Source organism: Chelon labrosus (genome assembly GCF_963514085.1).
Source record: "Chelon labrosus genome assembly, contig: SCAFFOLD_139, whole genome shotgun sequence".
NCBI lineage: Eukaryota > Metazoa > Chordata > Actinopteri > Mugiliformes > Mugilidae > Chelon > Chelon labrosus.
In genome coordinates this window covers 1,212-20,429 of record NW_028181566.1, presented here as the reverse complement: position 1 = coordinate 20,429, position 19,218 = coordinate 1,212, and the positions used below count along the sequence as shown (strand labels likewise).

General features: G+C 44.5%; 1 protein-coding gene across 1 annotated transcript in view; it reads left to right on the top strand.

Moving 5' to 3' along the window:
- Positions 1–18,129, top strand: part of dgkg (diacylglycerol kinase, gamma) — a 69,162-nt gene extending 51,033 nt beyond the window's left edge. The window contains exons 21-23 of the mRNA XM_084575227.1: positions 10,214–10,334; positions 12,136–12,196; positions 14,497–18,129. Coding sequence (XP_084431353.1) covers positions 10,214–10,334; positions 12,136–12,196; positions 14,497–14,595 — 281 coding nt within the window. The 3' untranslated portion in view covers positions 14,596–18,129. The remainder of the gene's footprint in view (positions 1–10,213; positions 10,335–12,135; positions 12,197–14,496) is intronic.
- Positions 18,130–19,218: the final 1,089 nt, after the last annotated feature.

The window sequence follows — 19,218 nt, the reverse complement described above, 5'->3', positions numbered from 1 at the left end:
CAATCAGATCATTTAGGGGGCGGGGCTTAATGTGGTGATGGACAGAAGAGTAACAGTAGTCATACACGTCATCTGATTAGTTTAAATGTCTCTGATTGGTTGGAGGACTATCCAGTTGATGCAGTAGTACGTTTGTGTTTTCTCCAATAAAATCAGGACAGGCTCAGTGGAAAGCAAGCAGACTCTGAAGTGCTAGCAAATAATTTCTCACGTAACTCTACACCTCTTAGAGTAAAATCTCTAAAGAAGATAAAAGCAAGCAGAAATGGATGAAGGCAATTGTCTTTTAACTGATAGATGGTTCTCTCTACAAGAACTTAGTTTTCTCTCGATGTGAAGTGAGTTACCAGCTGATCAGACTCAGCATGAACATGATTCAACAATGGGTCCATATAATATTAACCGATAGGAGTACAGTCACTGATCTCAGTCCAATCATTTGTTCACATCAGAGCCTCCTTGTTTCTCACGGACAGATGTCCTGACATTTTCTTTTAGAGTTCACTGGTAGAATTCAGAATTCATTGGTCCATCAATGATGACAAGCCGTCCTGGTCCAGATGCAGCAGAACAGGCCCAAACCAGGACATTAGCACCCCCATGTTTCACACCACTCATTTAAACAGTTTCAGAGCGCCTACAGTCACAAAACATGTCTAGTAGTGGAAACAACCCTTGAACCTTCCTCATGAGTAAATAATGAGTAATTGATGACAGTTTTCAGATGAGTTGCTCGGCGCCGCTGCTGCTTAGAAACCTGCTATTTCAGGTATGTTCAGTCTACGTCACGACTGATTTGTTTTCTGTTTGTCTGACGCCGTGTTCAACCTCTCCCTCCCCTCACCTTGCCTCCCCTCCCTCCCTGCCTCCCCAGCCTCCCGAGCCCCTACCCACCCCCCCCACAGCGGCAGGCAGCCTGTGACACACCATGAAGGCGTCTATTTTAGGCCGCCCAGAGACTGCACATTGTTTTCATCTCACACAACAGTAGCGGCCGACTATAATTACTTTGATTCACCCCCAGCCGTGTGTGTGTGTGTGTGTGTGTGTGTGTAGCTGGAAATAGTAGCTGCTCAGTGGATGTTGGGAGAGTGGGTGACCTTCCACTGGTGCATTTAGTTAATCAATGACAGCTCCTTAAAGAGGGGCCGAACGGAAACAGAAAAAGATCCTCCAAGAGCTTCGTTAATATAATGTGCTCTTTCCCACGGCTGGAGAAATTCTCAGTGACAGAAATATTGCAGAGAAAACTCACCATCACCATCTGGGCGCTCACAGTGCAGGCGAGCGTTCAGTAACACGGTGTGTGCGTTCGTGGTGTATTTTTATTCTGGATCATAGTGACATGGTGTTCTTTGTCAAGCGGCCAAGTGCTCGCCCCTGCACCTTTACCTCCGCAGGGGCTGGAGAGGTGAGCTGCAGTTCCTCTTGACCATCTGCCACGACTCTGACCACAACTGAGACAATAACAGGCCCATGGGTGAGGGAGGGGTGAGGCAGGGATGGAGGGGTGAGTGGGCAGAGGAAGGATACACAAATATGTCTGCTTATAATTATAGCCCAACACCTCGAGCTGATGCGCAGTGAGCGCTGCAGCTATTTCAAAGAGGAAACTATAATTCATCCTCCAGTTTCTAATTGAAGGCTCGTTATTAATAGCTCCAGTGAAAGCTTGAAGGGTGACTCAGGTGTTAAGTTTATGTTTTTGTTATGAATGAGTTGATCCAGGGCCAGACAGGGCTCCTTCCTCCACGCCTTTGATGAACGTTTTACTTCATTATACTCAACATATGCACAGTGACAAATGTTCACTAGAGCGAATCTGCAGATCACTCCTGTTTGAAAGATGTTTGCAGCCAGAAACCGACACATCGAATATAAGACATCGGTTTTAGTCAGGGTCCTAGTCACGTGATGTGATGAAACGTTTTATTTATGCGTCATCGTCACAGTCAAACGGTTAAACTAAGAGCCTCCTTGTTTCCAGTATCTGCTGTGACCTCCTTGTCACTAAATGTTTGTGGAAACTGCTGATCAGTGGTCTACAGCAGCTTGGAGGAATTTTAGCCCATTCCTCAGAACAGAACCACTTCAGTTCTGAGATGTTGGTGGGTTTCCTCACATCAACTGCTTGCTTCAGGTCCTTCCACAACATTTCTATTGGATTAAGGTCAGGACTTTGACTTGGCCGTTCCTAAACATTCATCTTGTTCTTCTTTAACCGTTCTTTTGTAGAACCACTTGTGTTTTTGGGCTCGTTGTCTTGCTGCATGACCCAGTTTCTCTTCAGAGACGAACTAAAGCACGTCTAAACAAAGTCAAGGTCCCAATAAGTGGGCTCGTCCGGGATTTGAACCCTGGACCTCTCGCACCCTAAGCGAGAATCATACCCCTAGACCAACGAGCCACATGTGAGAAGTCAGAAGATGCCAATGGGTTGCAGCCTGTGATAGACCCTCTGTATTTGCTCTTGGGGCATCTTTTGTTCATGGTAGACTTTGACTTGGCCGTTCCTAAACATTCATCTTGTTCTTCTTTAACTGTTCTTTTGTAGAACCACTTGTGTTCTTGGGCTCGTTGTCTTGCTGCATGACCCAGTTTCTCTTCAGAAACTGGGTAGATTTCAGAATTCACTGGTCCATCAATGATGACTGGTCTCAAAACATGACGTCTCTCCTCTATATTCTGATAAATCTCTGCAGATGATTCAGTCCCTAAGTTTCTTTTGCAGAAAAAATAAATGAGACTTCTTGCAGCAAATCAATTTCAGCGACCCTTCAGAAACTGCTTCAATTGAACCTGAAGGAAATGTCTAGCCTCCGTATAAGATGTCATGATTAGGGATGCAGCTGTACAGTGCATTGCTCTCTATGGACCAGAGACTCATGGGTCTGTGTCTCCATGATGCAGCAGAAACGAACGCTGCATCCATCTCCGTCTCTTTCTCTGAATGCTCCACGCTCTGCAGTCGTCCGAGAGCGGTGACGGCGCATTATATAAGGCGTTCCCTCTGAAGACTCAGCAGAAATAGATTGTAGTGACAGTGGTGACATTTCAGACTCATCACTACGGCATGTGGCGGTACCCTGGATCAAACTGCCAACCCTCTAATTAGTGGACAGCAGCCACCCAAAGGAATCTTGCATCTCTTACCTAAGGAACTAATGACACCAGGATGCATTATGAGAAGATGACGAGCTGCTGGAGACAGTGTGATGTTTGGTCCATGTTCTGCTGGAAGTCCTTGCGTCCTTCTATTCATGTGGATGTTCCTTTGACTTGTAGCTCCTCCCTCAGCATCGCTGCAGACCACGCCCACCCTTTCATGATGATGCTCCCTTCTTCAATAGTTGGAGTTCAAGGTGTTGACTCCAGATTTAACCAAGTCCAGATCCATGGAAGCTCCACCTCTCAACTTCAAGCAGGACTTAAAGGATCTGCTGCTGACGTCTTGGTGCTGGACTCAAGTCTGGTTACAACAACTCGATTGTCCTCCAACCAACCAGAGACATTTAAACTAATTCAGCTCCACATTGCTCAGATGGCGTCTATGTCTTCTGTCCATCAGAGAGTGTTTGTCCCGCCCCCGGCCAATCTGATTGGCCTGGCTGTTCTTTGCAGGAGCAGAATCACTTCCTGAAGGCTGGAGGAAGTTGGTCTGCTACAACCAGCCTTCCTAGAGTCAATGCCTCGACTGGTCAGAGCTGTTTTGGCAGCAAAGATTAGTACCACAGACATTTATTCATTAATTTTCTCAACCACTTCTCCTCAAGAGGTTTCACAGGGGGATCTGGAGCCCGTCCCAGCTGGATGAGAGGCCTGGACAGGTCGCCAGTCTGCCTAGAACATATGAGGTCATAATGTTATGGATGGCTGGTGTTGCATTTGTGCACAAATATCAAAATGTGTGGTGTCAGCGGTATATTGTGTAATATCTGTGGTGAGAGCAGCAGAGAAGACAACTGTCAGTTTACAGTAGCTGTGCAGAGACTATGAGCGGTGCACGATTCTGAGGAATTTGGATTCTGGCAAGAATCACCTGACGAGAGTCTTTGAGATGATCAGATACCTGCAGGGACGGAACTGAAAGCAAACTGCAACGAAAGCATTTCTGTTTTCATTCAAACATGTTCTGACTTCAACAGGATTTAAAATGTGAACGCATTAAATGGCCTCATCACGGCGGAGCAACAATGCAGCACAGCAGTGACGGTGCCTTGTCCTCGCTGCCCGCTGCGTGGCAAAGCAGTGCCATCCCATCCCAGAATGCACTGCGGCCTGGTTATGTAAGAGGCTGTTCTCTTCTATTCTTAGCTCTACCTCGCTGTGAAAGTAACAGCGCCGGTTGCCCGAGAGTCAGAGATCTGATGAGTCGGGAATCGTCAGGGAGGTGAGAAGCGTCGTGGTGGGCTATACTCTGGACATCAGGCGCTCACTGTGGGACACGGGCGAGGACGGCATGCCCATGTTTGGGGCGTGAGGAGGAAGCGGAGGTGTATGGGCCGGGTGTGCGAGGGAGGAGATTTATTTTTAATGGCACAAGAGAAAAGAGACGTATAAATAGAGCTGTGCAAAACCCCAAAATAGGACATGTCACTCTAACAACAAAACAAAACACATCTTTAAAACCATACAGCCTCTCTTTTCATTGCCATCTGCTGTGTGCATCCTCCGTGTCTTGATCCCCCAGAGTCCAACTGTGCCGTTTGTTCTTAATGGACGCCCAATCCTATTATGATTACTTCCTGGAAAGCTCTGCAGAGACGAGGCAGCATGTGCCGAGCATGTGTCTGCAGCAGCATGGAGTCACAGGACGATGGAGGGTAATGGACGAAGCCGTCATGTGGGACGCGGGGGTCGGGTCCTGAGTGCTTCTTCTGGGGGGGGGGGGGGGGGGGTTCAAGAAATCTGTTAATTCCACCGATTACAAAAAAGTCTGCAGAATAAAATAGAAATAGAGAATTAATCAGGAGACGCTGGTGATGATGAGCATCGTCTCACATTTAACCACGACCTGGACAGACACAGAGAAGAAGAATGGACTGGAGGTCATACAGTCTGATCAATGACTGTGATCAGAGATGAGCTGTTACCATGGAGACCAGATATAAAATGATGTGATCAGACCAAAACATCTTTATTGATGAAGAGGAGCATCACACATCTACTGGAAATAGAAGAAAAGAAGAAGGAGGAGGAGGAGGAGGAGGAAGAAGAAGAAGGAGAAGGAGGACGAGGAGAAGAAGAAGGATGAGAGATAGAAGAAGAAGAAGAAGAAGAAGAAGCAGAAGAAGAAGAAAGAGGAGGAGAAAGAGAAGAAGAGGAGGAGGAAGAAGAGGAGGAAGAAGGAGAGAAAGGAGAAGAAAAGGAAAACAACAGAAGGAGGAGGAGGAGGACATAGAGAAAGAAGTAGAAGTTTTTCTCAACTTTCCCTCTATGTCCTCCTCCTCCATGTCCTCCTCCTCCATGTCCTCCTCCATGTCCTCCTCCATGTCCTGAATGTGTAGAGTCTTAGAAGATGAACCAAGATGTCTCCACGTCTCCATCATCTCTGTCCACATTGATTCCATCTTGGTTCATCTAGTTGTTCTACCTCCATGTTTCTCCTCACCTGATGTTTAGTCCACATGGAGCAGACATTCTCAGAGACAATAGATTTATTCCAGATTAGCACCAGAACCTCTTCACCTCGTCCATCAGTTCTCAGAAATTCAGCGGAAACGTTAACGTAACACGGCTCTAATCTAACATCGGGCTACGTTAGTGACATTTACAGTCTGTTAATGCACATGTAATAATCCTTAAGCTGTCTTCTTTTTACTCCGACTCATGCTGCCTGAGCTTTTGTTTTATGTTTTGTTTTGTTTTTTATAGTGAAGCAGAGAAGCTGAAGTGATTTTACTCTGCTCTGACATTTTCTCTTCAATTGTCCTCTGAAATATTAACGAGCGCCGGTGACTCAGCCTCAGCAGCCGTAAACGTTTTTATCCCAGATAAACGTTGAACGGCAGCTCTGGACCAACGTGAGACGAAAAGATGAAGGAGGGAAAACTAGATGTAGAAAACTAATCTAAGAAGAACGAGAGGGAGGTCTGCTGGGGTTGATTAAAGCAGGGAGCTCAGAACAATCTTTAGTAGATATTAAACCAAAACTTCTTCTTCTTCTGTTTAAATGATAGTTGGCTTGAATCAAAGCTACTAAAAACCTTCCTCTGTTAGTCAGTAACTTTGACAGAAAGATTTATTTGACTGAATCCAGTCGACTCTAGGAGAAGACAAGGAAGACAAGGACAGACTTTAGGAAGACACAGGAGACCAACTCTAGGAGAAGACAAGTAAGACAAGGACAGACTTTAGGAACCTACAGGAGACCAACTCTAGGAGAAGACAAGGAAGACTAGGACAGACTTTAGGAAGACACAGGAGACAGACTCTAGGAGAAGACAGGGAAGACAAGGACAGACTTTAGGAAGCTACAGGAGACCAATTCTAGGAGAAGACAATGAAGACAAGGACAGACTTTAGGAACCTACAGGAGACCAACTCTAGGAGAAGACAAGGAAGACTAGGACAGACTTTAGGAAGACACAGGAGACAGACTCTAGGAGAAGACAAGGAAGACAAGGACAGACTTTAGGAAGCTACAGGAGACCAATTCTAGGAGAAGACAATGAAGACAAGGACAGACTTTAGGAAGCTACAGGAGACCAACTCTAGGAGAAGACAAGAAAGACAAGGAGAGACTTTAGGAAGCTACAGGAGACCAACTCTAGGAGAAGACAAGGAAGACAAGGACAGACTTTAGGAAGCTACAGGAGACCAACTCTAGGAGAAGACAAGGAAGACAAGGAGAGAATTTAGGAAGCTACAGGAGACCAACTCTAGGAGAAGACAAGGAAGACAAGGAGAGACTTTAGGAAGCTACAGGAGACCAACTCTAGGAGAAGACAAGGAAGAGAAAGACAGACTTTAGGAAGCTCTACAGGAGACCAACTCTAGGAGAAGACAAGAAAGACAAGGAGAGACTTTAGGAAGCTACAGGAGACCAACTCTAGGAGAAGACAAGGAAGACAAGGAGAGATTTTAGGAAGCTACAGGAGACCAACTCTAGGAGAAGACAAGGAAGAGAAAGACAGACTTTAGGAAGCTCTACAGGAGACCAACTCTAGGAGAAGACAAGAAAGACAAGGAGAGACTTTAGGAAGCTACAGGAGACCAACTCTAGGAGAAGACAAGGAAGACAAGGACAGACTTTAGGAAGCTACAGGAGACCAACTCTAGGAGAAGACAAGGAAGACAAGGACAGACTTTAGGAAGCTCTACAGGAGACCAACTCTAGGAGAAGACAAGAAATACAAGGACAGACTTTAGGAAGACACAGGAGACCAACTCTAGGACATTTAACTCTAGGACATGTGACTCCTCCTGGATCTCGTCGTGCATGGTTTCCTCTCTGGAGCCTAAAAAAAAATCATTTTCCTGTTTGTCTTTTGAAACAAAGCCTGCAGGCCTGATGACGTTGGGGTGGTGGGTGGTGGTGGTGGTGGTGGTTGGGGTGGGGGGTTATTAACGTTGTTTACAGACTAACGGACAGACAGACAGAGCCGGTGGTTCCAGTCACAACAGACCGGATGCAGGATTCAGACCCTCAGGGGACGGTTTGACTGGTTCCATGAACGCAGGGTTAACACTGGCGGCCATTTTTAATTTAGTCTTTGTCACTTTTCAGTCATTTTCATCTTCTGTAGAGCATCCGGCCGTCACCTGACTTATTTTGTTGACTCTGCCATATTGGCAGGAGTTAAAATAAACGGTGCCAGCTCTGATTTCAGGCTGTCAGAGTTTACTGCTCACTTTAAACAGATAAACTCAACAGATTAGTCCCAGAAAACATTGTAATATCAAATCAAGCAGATTCTCTGGGTTTTTCACTTTATGACTCTTTAACATTCAGAGCATTCACAGTGTGGAGATTTAATGTAGGGGAACATTTTTAAACGAATCAAAGGTCAGAGAGGCATTGACCCTTCAGCTGGTTCAGGTGAACTAAGCTCCATCTTTAACCCACGGAGCTCGACTCTGATCAGATTCTGTCTCCGTCTCCGTCCAGTTATCAGATCAGATGAAACCATGACACAGAATAAATTCATCTCTCCCTCTCTGCCGCTGACACACATTCTGCTGCAGCACCTCACAAATTATCACACCGGCTGTGAGGACGAAGCGTTTCTCTGATTTCTATCCAATGAAGCATTGGAAAAAAACGAATGAAATAAAAAACATGTGAAGCTGCCGAGGCATCTTTTCTCCCTGTGTGACGTCTCCTGTGAGGTGAGAGTGAGGTGTCAGGTTTCTTCACGTCTGACCTCTGGAGACCAGGTCTGTAAATATTGACGATGGGGCCTCACACCTGTCGGGTATGACGGGGAGGCAGCAGAGCGCCAACGCCTCTTTTTATTTAACCAGGTCAAAGTCTCATTAGACTTGTAAGGACACGTCAAGAATGTCAGGGAGAGAAACAAAGATGAGTGTTGGAATCCAAACATGACCGTGATAGAGTTTACAGTTCGGAGAGTTCAGAGGCTGGTGGATGTTTGACTGCTCAGAAATGAGGCATGTAAACACTGATTGGACGAAACGATCCAAACGCTTAATTTATACGATTTATTCAAAGCTAGCTACTGCAGAAATTAACTATCTAATGCCAAATGTTTCATCTTTAATCCATGAGTTTCTGACACCTCTACATCATCAATATTTACCTTAAAAACCTGTTTTATACAGTTTAATCCTTGTCATCTGCCCCCTGGTGGATTTATCCATGCTCTGCAGTCAGTAGCTTTTGTCAGCCGTTTCCAAAATGGCCGCCTTCGTGGACTTTCCACTTTTGATCGAGGAAATCTTTCTTCATTTTGAAAAGGTTACGTTAAGAATATCGTTTATATTGAAGCAGCATATATTTACTTGTCATGATGCAGCAGCTACGTCTGGTCATTTACCTTCATGAGTCTTAATTAAACTGATTACTTAAATAATTTAAATATTTGAAAAATGCATCAATTTATTCCATATTAATGTATTTTCTTAATATTTATGTGTGATGTTTCAATTCATTCAGAGGTTGCAAAGGTAAACTTGGTAATTATTGTCTTTTGTCTTATATAATATATAATATATATATTTACCAATTCAGTAATCTCAACAAGAACAGGAAGAGGTTCACTACCAAACGTCAAAAAGGATCTTGTTTGGAAAAAAAAATACAAATACAACCAAATGTGAATAATAATAATAATAATCTCCTAATTATTTCCTATGTCAGGTTTCACAGAGTCTTATTTAATGTGACTATAAATCCTAATGGAATATGGAGCCTGTACTAACTGTTCAGCGCCTCAGATGTTTTTATTGCTTTTATATAATTTGACAAAAATAATATTATTAAGTATTAATGTCAAAGTGAAAACAGATTTCTACAGAGTAATGCCAGTAATTAAAAATATATAATGTAAAATAAGTGATTGCATAAGTGTTGACCCTGTAGGCTGTGTTTAATAGATTTAAATTCTTTTTTTTTTTTTTTTTAATCTGATAATAAAGAAGAATCTACCCTCAGGATGTAAAAACTAATCTCATATTCATTACATGGCAGCTGCTCTCTGCTGGAGCTGTGGGAACTTGTTAAACACCAGCTCCAGGTGCTGCAGTTCCAGGTCATCTTCTGATTGGCTGGAGGTGGATCAGGGCGCCGCGCCTCCAGCCAATCAGAGGAGACGATCGTGGATTCAGGCAGGTCTCATGCAAATAGCTTCCACAGTGTCCTGCTGGAGGACAGAGGGACATCTGGGCTGTGAATTAAAGGTGGATATAGAACCCAGATAGAGACACAATGAGTCCTGGGTCACATTAAAGACCACCTACTCAACAGGGCTGATCTGAGGAAGAGGAGTTTAACTCATTCATTCAACCACTATTAGAAATGATCACATGAATCAGTGATGTCTGTTCATTAGTAATGAGACACACAAACTGAGATCAGATCTCAAGTGCTGGCTGGGGACGCATGTGGAGACACATTTATATTAAGACCAGGTGGAGACACAGGGACTTAGAGATGGACCAGGTGTGATCTCCAGATCTTTGGAGACCAACCTCTGCAGGTTTAACCAGTAAAAACATTCACCTGTGTCTCTATCACTCTGTCGCCGTGCAGACTTCAGCGATCAGCTGTTGGAGGTGGTTGGTCTGGAAGGGGCGATCGAGATGGGACAGATCTACACGGGGCTGAAGAGTGCTGGACGTCGGCTGGCCCAGTGCACCAACGTTACCATCAGGTCAGAGCCTCTCAGCTGCTCCACATCTAACCTGTCCTCCTCCTCCTCCTCCTCCTCCTCCTCCTCCTCCTCCTGTCTACCCTCTGACCTCCACCTTTCTTTCCTCTGTCTGGTGCATCTCTACCTTGTGTCTCAGAAGCTCCACATGCTGCACAAAATGCATCGCCTTAACATGTCTGATGAAATATGTATTTCTTTTGAGTGCCTGTGAAAGTCCCTGCAGCATCTAAACAATAACATGCCTGTAGATGATAAATTATAGATTCCTAGTGCATCTTACCACGTGAGCTTTGATTTAGTTTCAGTTTAGTTTCGTATTGAGATGTCTCTCATTCAGTTGCTACTGTCTGTCGCTGTCGTTTGTGGGACATGTGTGGAGCTAATTCGTGTTAATTTGGCTGTGACTGATGTTAATTTTGTCATCTGCTCGTACCCATGAGAGTCTGAGCTGACCATGCTGGCTGTTCCCGACACGTTCTCTGTTGTTACGAACAAAAACTCTTCATATTCACCCAAAAACCAAAATTAAAGTTGTGTTCTGGCTGTTTCAGTCACGTTTATATGAAATTAGACAAACTTTCTGAAGGGGACGTGTCCTTTACACCAGTCAGAAATCAAAACACTGATCTTTGATGTGCCCTGCTGCTATTGGCTAGTATTCTAGGAACCTAGGAGGAGCTACTGCTAGCTGGGAGGCTAGGAAGCTAGAAAGCGCTACTATTAGCTGTGAGGCTAGGAAGCTAGAAAGTGCTACTATTAGCTGGGAGGCTAGAAAGTGCTACTATTAGCTGGGAGGCAAGGATGCTAGGAAGAGCTACTGTTAGCTAAGAGGCTAGGAAGCTAGAAAAATATACTGTTAGCTGGGAGGCTAGGAAGTTGGAAGAGCTACTGTTAGCTAAGAGGCTAGGAAGCTAGAAAATATTCTGTTAGCTGGGATGCTAGAAAACTAGAAAGCGCTACTACTAGCTGGGAGGCTAGGAAGCTAGAAAGTGCTACTATTAGCTGGGAGGCTAGAAAGTGCTACTATTAGCTGGGAGGCAAGGATGCTAGGAAGAGCTACTGTTAGCTAAGAGGCTAGGAAGCTAGAAAAATATACTGTTAGCTGGGAGGCTAGGAAGTTGGAAGAGCTACTGTTAGCTAAGAGGCTAGGAAGCTAGAAAATATTCTGTTAGCTGGGATGCTAGAAAACTAGAAAGCGCTACTACTAGCTGGGAGGCTAGGAAGCTAGAAAGGGCTACTATTAGCTGGAAGGCTAATACGCTAGGAATAGCTACTATTAGCTGGGCTAATAAATGCTAACTAGGAACTAAAGGAATCATTTTATCCAGAGTGGTTTTACTTCAGGTGTTAGACTCGGCCCATCTAACATCCACGTCTTCTTCTCCAGAGAGCTGACATTTAACAGTCGTTCTCCTCACTCGTTCCTCGTTCTAAGCGCCTCTAACATTTTCCAGCAGCAGAATTAAAGGCTCATTCATCTCAGTCATTCTCCCATACTGTGTCTCTGCAGCAGAGAGGCATGCGTGAAAGTCTTAAACCAACATCTGAGTGTGTACAGTGGCTCTGTGAGTTTAAAGAGTGGGGGGCTGTCTGGGAATGGCTCCCATGGGAACAAAGGCTGCAGTGTGTGACTCTGTCCTGGGACAGTGTTAACAGGCCTCTCGTGGCTCAGAGGTGTATGTGATCTGACCTTCATAGCGTCCACCCCCACCCTGTCCTCTCTCTCTCTCTCTCTCTCTCTCTCTCTCTCCCTCGTCCACCTCTCTTGCTTGTCCTTCATTCTTCTGCTGTCTCTTCACAGGACGTCCCGGCGGCTGCCCATGCAGATCGATGGTGAGCCCTGGATGCAGCCTCCCTGCACGGTGAGCATGAACGCTGCCACTGCAGCATTTAAAATCACTGCTGTGGACATAGTCCCCCCCCCCTCACCCCTCCACCCACCCCGTCCCAAGGTGACACACAAATATAAATATAAATATACTGTATGTCCCGCCCCAGAGACCCTGCTACTGTAGGTAGGACTGTATCCCTATGTAAGAGAAGACACAGGACAGGGAGCTTCCAGGACCAGGTCTAGATAGGACCATGATTGTGTGGGTCAAGGAGCTTCCAGGTCCAGGTCTACATAGGACCATGGTTATGTGATCCAGGTCTACGTAGGACCATGATTTACATGGGTTAAGCAGCTTCCAGGTCCAGGTCCAGGTCTACATAGGACCATGATTATGTGATCCAGGTCTACATAGGACCATGATTTATGTGGGTCCAGGCAATGTTCCCTCTAATTTTTCATGTGTCTGGGCATACACAAAAACTCTGTGAGTACACTGTGGACCACTGTGAGCAACATCACACGTGCACGCTGGGGCCACACACCAGTATCACACCTGTCCAAAACCTGAGATCATAGCAAGTTACATAGTTTATCAAAAGAATCCCATTATAGCAGTAATTTTTTACCTATATATTATATTCATCTATTTATTGCGCATAGTGCTGTCTGTGATGTGTGTGTGTTGCTTGTATGTCTTTATGCCACTGTCAAAGACAATTTTCCATTTTATGTAAGTTTTATGGACATTAAAGAAGTCTAAGTCTAACTGTATAAATGAATATAAAACAATAGAAAGCAGAACATTCCTCTTGTAATAGCGCAATAAGAAAAGTTCAAACAGAAAGTTTGAGGAAAAGTTGTAGCTTTGTTGTCTTCTGGTATCTTCTTCACAAGCAACAGTACCTCGACCAATGAGATGAGCAGGATTCCCGCTGTCAGCTTATTGGTCACAGTTTACCGTAAATGTTCATATAAAGCTCCTTGTTACTCATTAATTACATTGACATTTTACACGCTACTTTTGATTCTCACGGTAATACGGGACAAAGTGCGTCCTGTTTCAGCTCAATACGGGACGCGTACTTTTGTTTCTAAATACGGAACGATTCTGTTTTTCAAGGGACTGTTGGCAACCCCAAGTTTTGCAGAGCAGACCTTTCTCTCTCGAAAAAGAAAAATCTTACCCAGTGTCACCGCTGGTTCTTTGTTTGCACACACTCCGACAGCCATTCCATCTTAAAAGAACCACATTTAATTTTTACTTTGTCTTGGTGAGTGGATGCGCCACTGCCTTAACTCCGCCGCACTGTTAGCTAACCTGCAAAACACCGGCGCCGCGGTGGATATGGGGGGGCACGTACTGTCATGATTGGCAGCGTAAGTGAACCGCATCATACCATTGGCTGGACAGCTGTCACTCACTGAGTTACATTGCAAAATGGTACATAAACAAATAATTTACTTGTTTAATTTATTTACAGTTCATGTTGGATTTTTTTATGCGCTGCATAGATTTTCTTGTGCGCGGAGAACGTGCGAGCAGTGCGCGATTGCGCAAGCGCGCAGCTTAGAGGGAACATTGGGTCCAGGTCTACGTAGGACCATGATTTACATGGGTTAAGCAGCTTCCAGGTCCAGGTCCAGGTCTACATAGGACCATGATTATGTGGGTCCAGGTCTACATAGGACCATGATTATGTGGGTCCAGGTCTACATAGGACCATGATTTACGTGGTTCCAGGTCTACATAGGACCATGATTTACGTGGGTCCAGGTCTACATAGGACCATGATTTATGTGGGTCGAGGAGCTTCCAGGTCCAGGTCTACATAGGACCATGATTATGTGGGTCCAGGTCTACATAGGACCATGATTTACGTGGTTCCAGGTCTACATAGGACCATGATTATGTGGGTCCAGGTCTACATAGGACTATGATTATGTGGGTCGAGGAGCTTCCAGGTCAAGGTCTACATAGGACCATGATTATATGGGTTGAGGAGCTTCCAGGTCCAGGTCTAGAGTTGGACTCGTGGAGCTGGAGGACGTGATGGACAAGTTGTTATGTTTAAAGTCTTTTGTCGTGTCTCTTTTGTTCGTCTTCCTCCTCTGCACGTCCTCAACCTCCACCTCCATCAGTCATCAGAGCTCGTCCAGCGTTACTCATACAACCAGAGGAAGTCGACTATTGTCACTTTATTCTCACAGAAACATGTTTTTCATTTCAGTCGACCTTCAAGTAGCTGGAAGATAGAAAAACTTTCTCTTATTAAGTGTGTCATGGTGACTCTTCTCTCTCTTTGTGTGTGTGCTGCGATTTTATTTCAGATCCGGATCACCCACAAGAACCAGGTCCCCATGTTGCTGGGCCCGCCTCAGAAGACGCCCTTCTTCTTCTTCAAGAAACGTAACCGGAGCCGCGACTAGGACACGTGCACTCATACAAACACAACGTGGAAACACACACATATACATACAAATATACACACACACACACCGACGCTCTACATACACGACGGCCGGACGCTGAAAACTGGGATGTTCATTAACTTGATGCCTACAGAGACTTAACTCCCAAAGAAATCTGCAGCGATGGCAAAATAAAAAAAAAAAAAAAAAGACTCTCAGTGTACAGTAACGACCTTCTCCTGTGTAACCATCGTCCTCTGGTCTCGTCAAGTCTCTCGGTCCAGTTGTGCACTGCCTACCAAACCCAAGTCGGGCCCGCGGCCTGAGGAGGCTGGTGAGGGAGGTCGTAGCGTGGAGATGGTGTGTGGCGAGATCCAGCTCTTCTGCATGAATAATGAAGCAGCCGCTCGCTCCGGTGTGTCCCAGCGGACTCGACAAAACGCCAGAGTGAGAAGACAAATAAATAAAGAAGAAGAAGAAGCCTCGTCCATTATCGCTCTGTTTGTGGGTTTGACGGCATCGGAGCGAAGCGGCGGCCTGGAAACACGAAGCATGAGTGGCCTACAAAGAGAAAGATCAGATGACTGGAAACTTCAGTGTGTATAATCTAGGGATGTCCCGACCAGAACCATTATTAAGATGATCGGATCGATATTTATTTTAGGTTTGACATGAAACAAAACCACGTCCCTGTAGCATCAAAGCAACTTCTTCTTGTTTTAATGGGAGTTTGGTTAGCGTCATAGCTGCCACAAATCAGAAAGAGAAGAAGAATTGATTCTTCTTCTCTTAAAACAGAAGATGAAGATGACTTCTTCTTTAACAGCAGTTGGCTAGAGTCAAAGCTACCAAAAATAAAACAAAGAAGAAGAACCAGAATCCTGTGAATCCTGAGTCAACCGTTAGTCAGTAACTAGTGTAATGTGGATGTTTGGTGAGGTGGTAGTAGTTGATCATCATTCAGTACTACCACCTTGACTCAACAGCTCCAATGAATGGTTGTTCCAATAAGAGTAAAAAGAACATCGTCTTCTTCTTCTTCTTCTTCTTCTTCTTCTGTTGGTGGTAGTAGTTGATCATCTAAACAGAATCCATGGAGTCCACTCAGTCAAAGGCTGCACCCAAACAACAACAACAAACACTGAACGTTTAAAAGAAGAGAAAAGTTTCCTGGAGACAGCGTCAAGGAGAAACATCTTCCAGAGAGGGTTAGGGAGTTTATGGCAGCGTTGGATGACCAGAACATTTCTGGAGTAGAGAACACAAGGTACCAGCTACCCTCTCCACACTACATTAACTTTGACTGAAAGATTTATTGGACTGAATCCAGTCCACTCTAGGAGAAGACAAGGAAGACAAGGACAGACTTTAGGAAGCTACAGGAGACCACCTCTAGGAGAAGACAAGGAAGACAAGGACAGACTTTAGGAAGCTACAGGAGACCAACTCTAGGAGAAGACAAGGAAGACAAGGACAGACTTTAGGAAGCTACAGGAGACCAACTCTAGGACATTTAGGATCAGATCGGGACATCCCTAGAATAACCTGACAGACTGAAAGTAGAGACTCCTGTGTGTCCTCTGTGGTTGGCGCAGATCAGATCAACACCAGCTCCTGTTCACGGGACACATCCATTGGGTCAAGGGTCGACATAAATACCCTGCAGGGTTTTAACAGCAGGGACCCGGGGGTTTTTATTTACCACAGCGTTGACTAAATTTATCCCTCTATTTCAGTCTCCCCTTCGCTGAAAGTCGACCCTTAATTACCGTGTCAAACATCGACTCCCAATGTCAAGAGTCGCTTCAGTACAGAACGAATCCACCACACCGTCCCCACAGGTCCCGCTGAAAATATAACGACGTGCAGACAGAGTTTATGTATAATTCTGGAAAGTAGGCGTAGCTCATGTATCCTGTACACACGAATGTGTTTTAATATATCATTGTTAATAATATTAATAATAATAATGTGGGTTCTTAGCGTAGAGGGGTTCAGGTCAGTGTTCTCCACCAGGCAGAGCTCCAGTCTCTCTCTCTCTGAACACTTCAGATTAAAATGAATGTTTTTATCTTTTAACTTGAAACGACAGAAAGATGTGATGAGATAATCTCACAGATTAACAACAGGTTAGATTATTATTAGTTTAATTTAAAGAAAGAAAAAGAAACAGACGTCTTGGTCTTCTACTGAATCAAGTCAGGACTGGACACAAAGATGGAGGAGAAACTACCTCCTCCTCTTCTTCTTCTTCTTCTTCTTCCGTTACATATCCATCAGATTCTTCTATCTTTTTCTATTCCTTCTTCTGTTTCTCCTCCTTCTTCTATCTTCTCCTGCACCATCTATCCTCCTCCTCTTTCCTCCTCTTCTTCTAATTCTAATATTTCTCCTCCTCCTCCTCCTCCTCCTACTCCTCCTCCTCCTCCTCCTTTCTTCTCTTACTCAGTTTCTTCTTCTTCTCTTCCTCTTCATCCTCCTTCACCTTCTTCTCCACCACCTCCTTTCTCCTCCTCTTCCTGTTCCTTCTCTGATCACATCATTTTATCCGGTCTCCACGGTAACGGTTCGTCCGATGATGGAGACGTGTTGATCCGTAAGCACAGTTGCTGACAGCTGACGTTTCTTCTCTAGAACATAGCTTGAGGTAAACGTCTGGATCTGGAGGGAACGTAAATATCAGAACCACAGATCAGAACCTAAACGCAAGGACGAGAGTCAGAGGAACAAACCATGAATGTTTGCATGAGATTGAATAAAACAATCAGGAACTGTGAGATGATTCTGTTCAAGAATGTATTTCCAAAAAAACGAAGCTGAAGAACATCTGGACTGGTTGGGTTTCTAGAAGCTCTAACAGATGTGTGGATAGTTTAGTTTTTATCAGGAATATAAAACTCCCCTTTAACTGTTAAGAAGAAGACTTAAATCTGATCTTGTAAAGACTCCAACAGAATGTAAAAGTGTTAAACCAGGGTCTGACGGAGACTGGAGCGACGCTCTGCTGGGATCAAGCTGAGCTCTGCTGCAGGGTCGGGCGTCGACGCCTTTACACCCGCTTCCCTTTAAAAAACACCCCGAGAGGACGCTCTGGCGCCCAGGCTCCATGAAGTACCCACTGTATGTACAGTATCCACCCCCCCACCACCACCACCGCCAGCCCCCCATCACAGAGGCTGGGTGAGGGGAGGCGTTCAGGGGCATCGAGTCATTTTCATCCACTGGGTCTGGGCGCTCAGAGAGCTCGGTGGTACAGAGTGCATGTTTACAGTAACTCTACATTTACTGATCGGATGGTTTTAGCCGGCGACTCTGCTCTAGACTAGACGTGTACATATCTGTTTATAATATTTTATCTGATAATACTTTATCACCGCATGCCTGCTGAAACAAAAGGAGAGTGAACAAACTAGGAGAGCGTGGATCCGACTCATCAAACTCTTTTTTTTTTTCTGCTTTAAAGAATCAATTTATCTGAAATATTTATTTTTTTTCTTTTTGTTTCTGTGTGGTTTTATTTTATTCTGTTTTAATTATATTTTTGCTAGCGTGTTAAAGAAAAGCCAGAAGAGATGTGACATTAAAAAAATAATAATAATAATTAAAGGATTGGAAGTTTCTCTTTGTTGATTCTCATCAGATCAAACATGAACCTCCTGCTCCTGATCAATGAGCCCCACGGCCGAGCAGACGGAGGACGGATGTTTGCTTCAGCTCATCAACATTCACGTGTAATTTACCTCCACTCACCTGCTCTTTATTTATTCTCTTTAAGACGTGAGGCTGCAGAGAAAACCAAACGTTTCTTTGGGTCACATGTGGCTTTATTTTTAAAAAGGTTGACCTGGAGTCTCTCTGTTGAGGAACTGATTCTGCTCCTGCAAAGATCTGCAGGGCCAATCAGATCATTTGGAGGCGGGGCTTAATGTGGTAATAGTAGTCGTTAGTTTAGTTTCCAGCAAAATGTTTGAAGCGTCTGTGAGTAAAGATATTGACTGAATAACTTTAAAGGACGAACAATTAACAACGATTAAGGCCTTGATGTCACATATTCTGTCGCTCTGATTGGTTGGAGGACGAAGGTGTTTTATTTTCTTCATATCAGACGGTATGCGTACACCAGGCTGAGTATAACTTAAAACAACTAAAGCTGAACCACAGACAGCCGTGGGTTAATGCTGAAACGTTAATCTCCTTTAATCAACCAGGAGAATCATCTGAGAGGAGACGCTTCATGTCCCAGTAGAGAACGCTGCTGGTCTGTGATGGGACGTGAGCCTTCTGTTCCCCTCAGGGTCAGTTTGGGACCAAGGGGTCAAGGACAGACCCCCCCATCCCCCCTCCTACACTATCTATGTTATATCCTGATCTGATCTGATTGAAAAAGGCTGGAGGATCAATAGATAGTCTGTCCCGTGTCCGTCACCCTCTCTGTTAGTTAGCTGTCGGCAGATTTTACTAAATAAACTGAAGCTGAATGTTTTTATTTTTGTCTTTAATTGTCGTCTGCAGGCTTCTCGTGCACCATTTGGTATGCCCACTTTTACAGTGTAAAAGAAAAACAAAACAAAACAAAAAGTTAATTTACTGTTTGTCCTTTAAAAATATCAACAAAAAAAAAAGAAACCAGGAAGAGAAGTA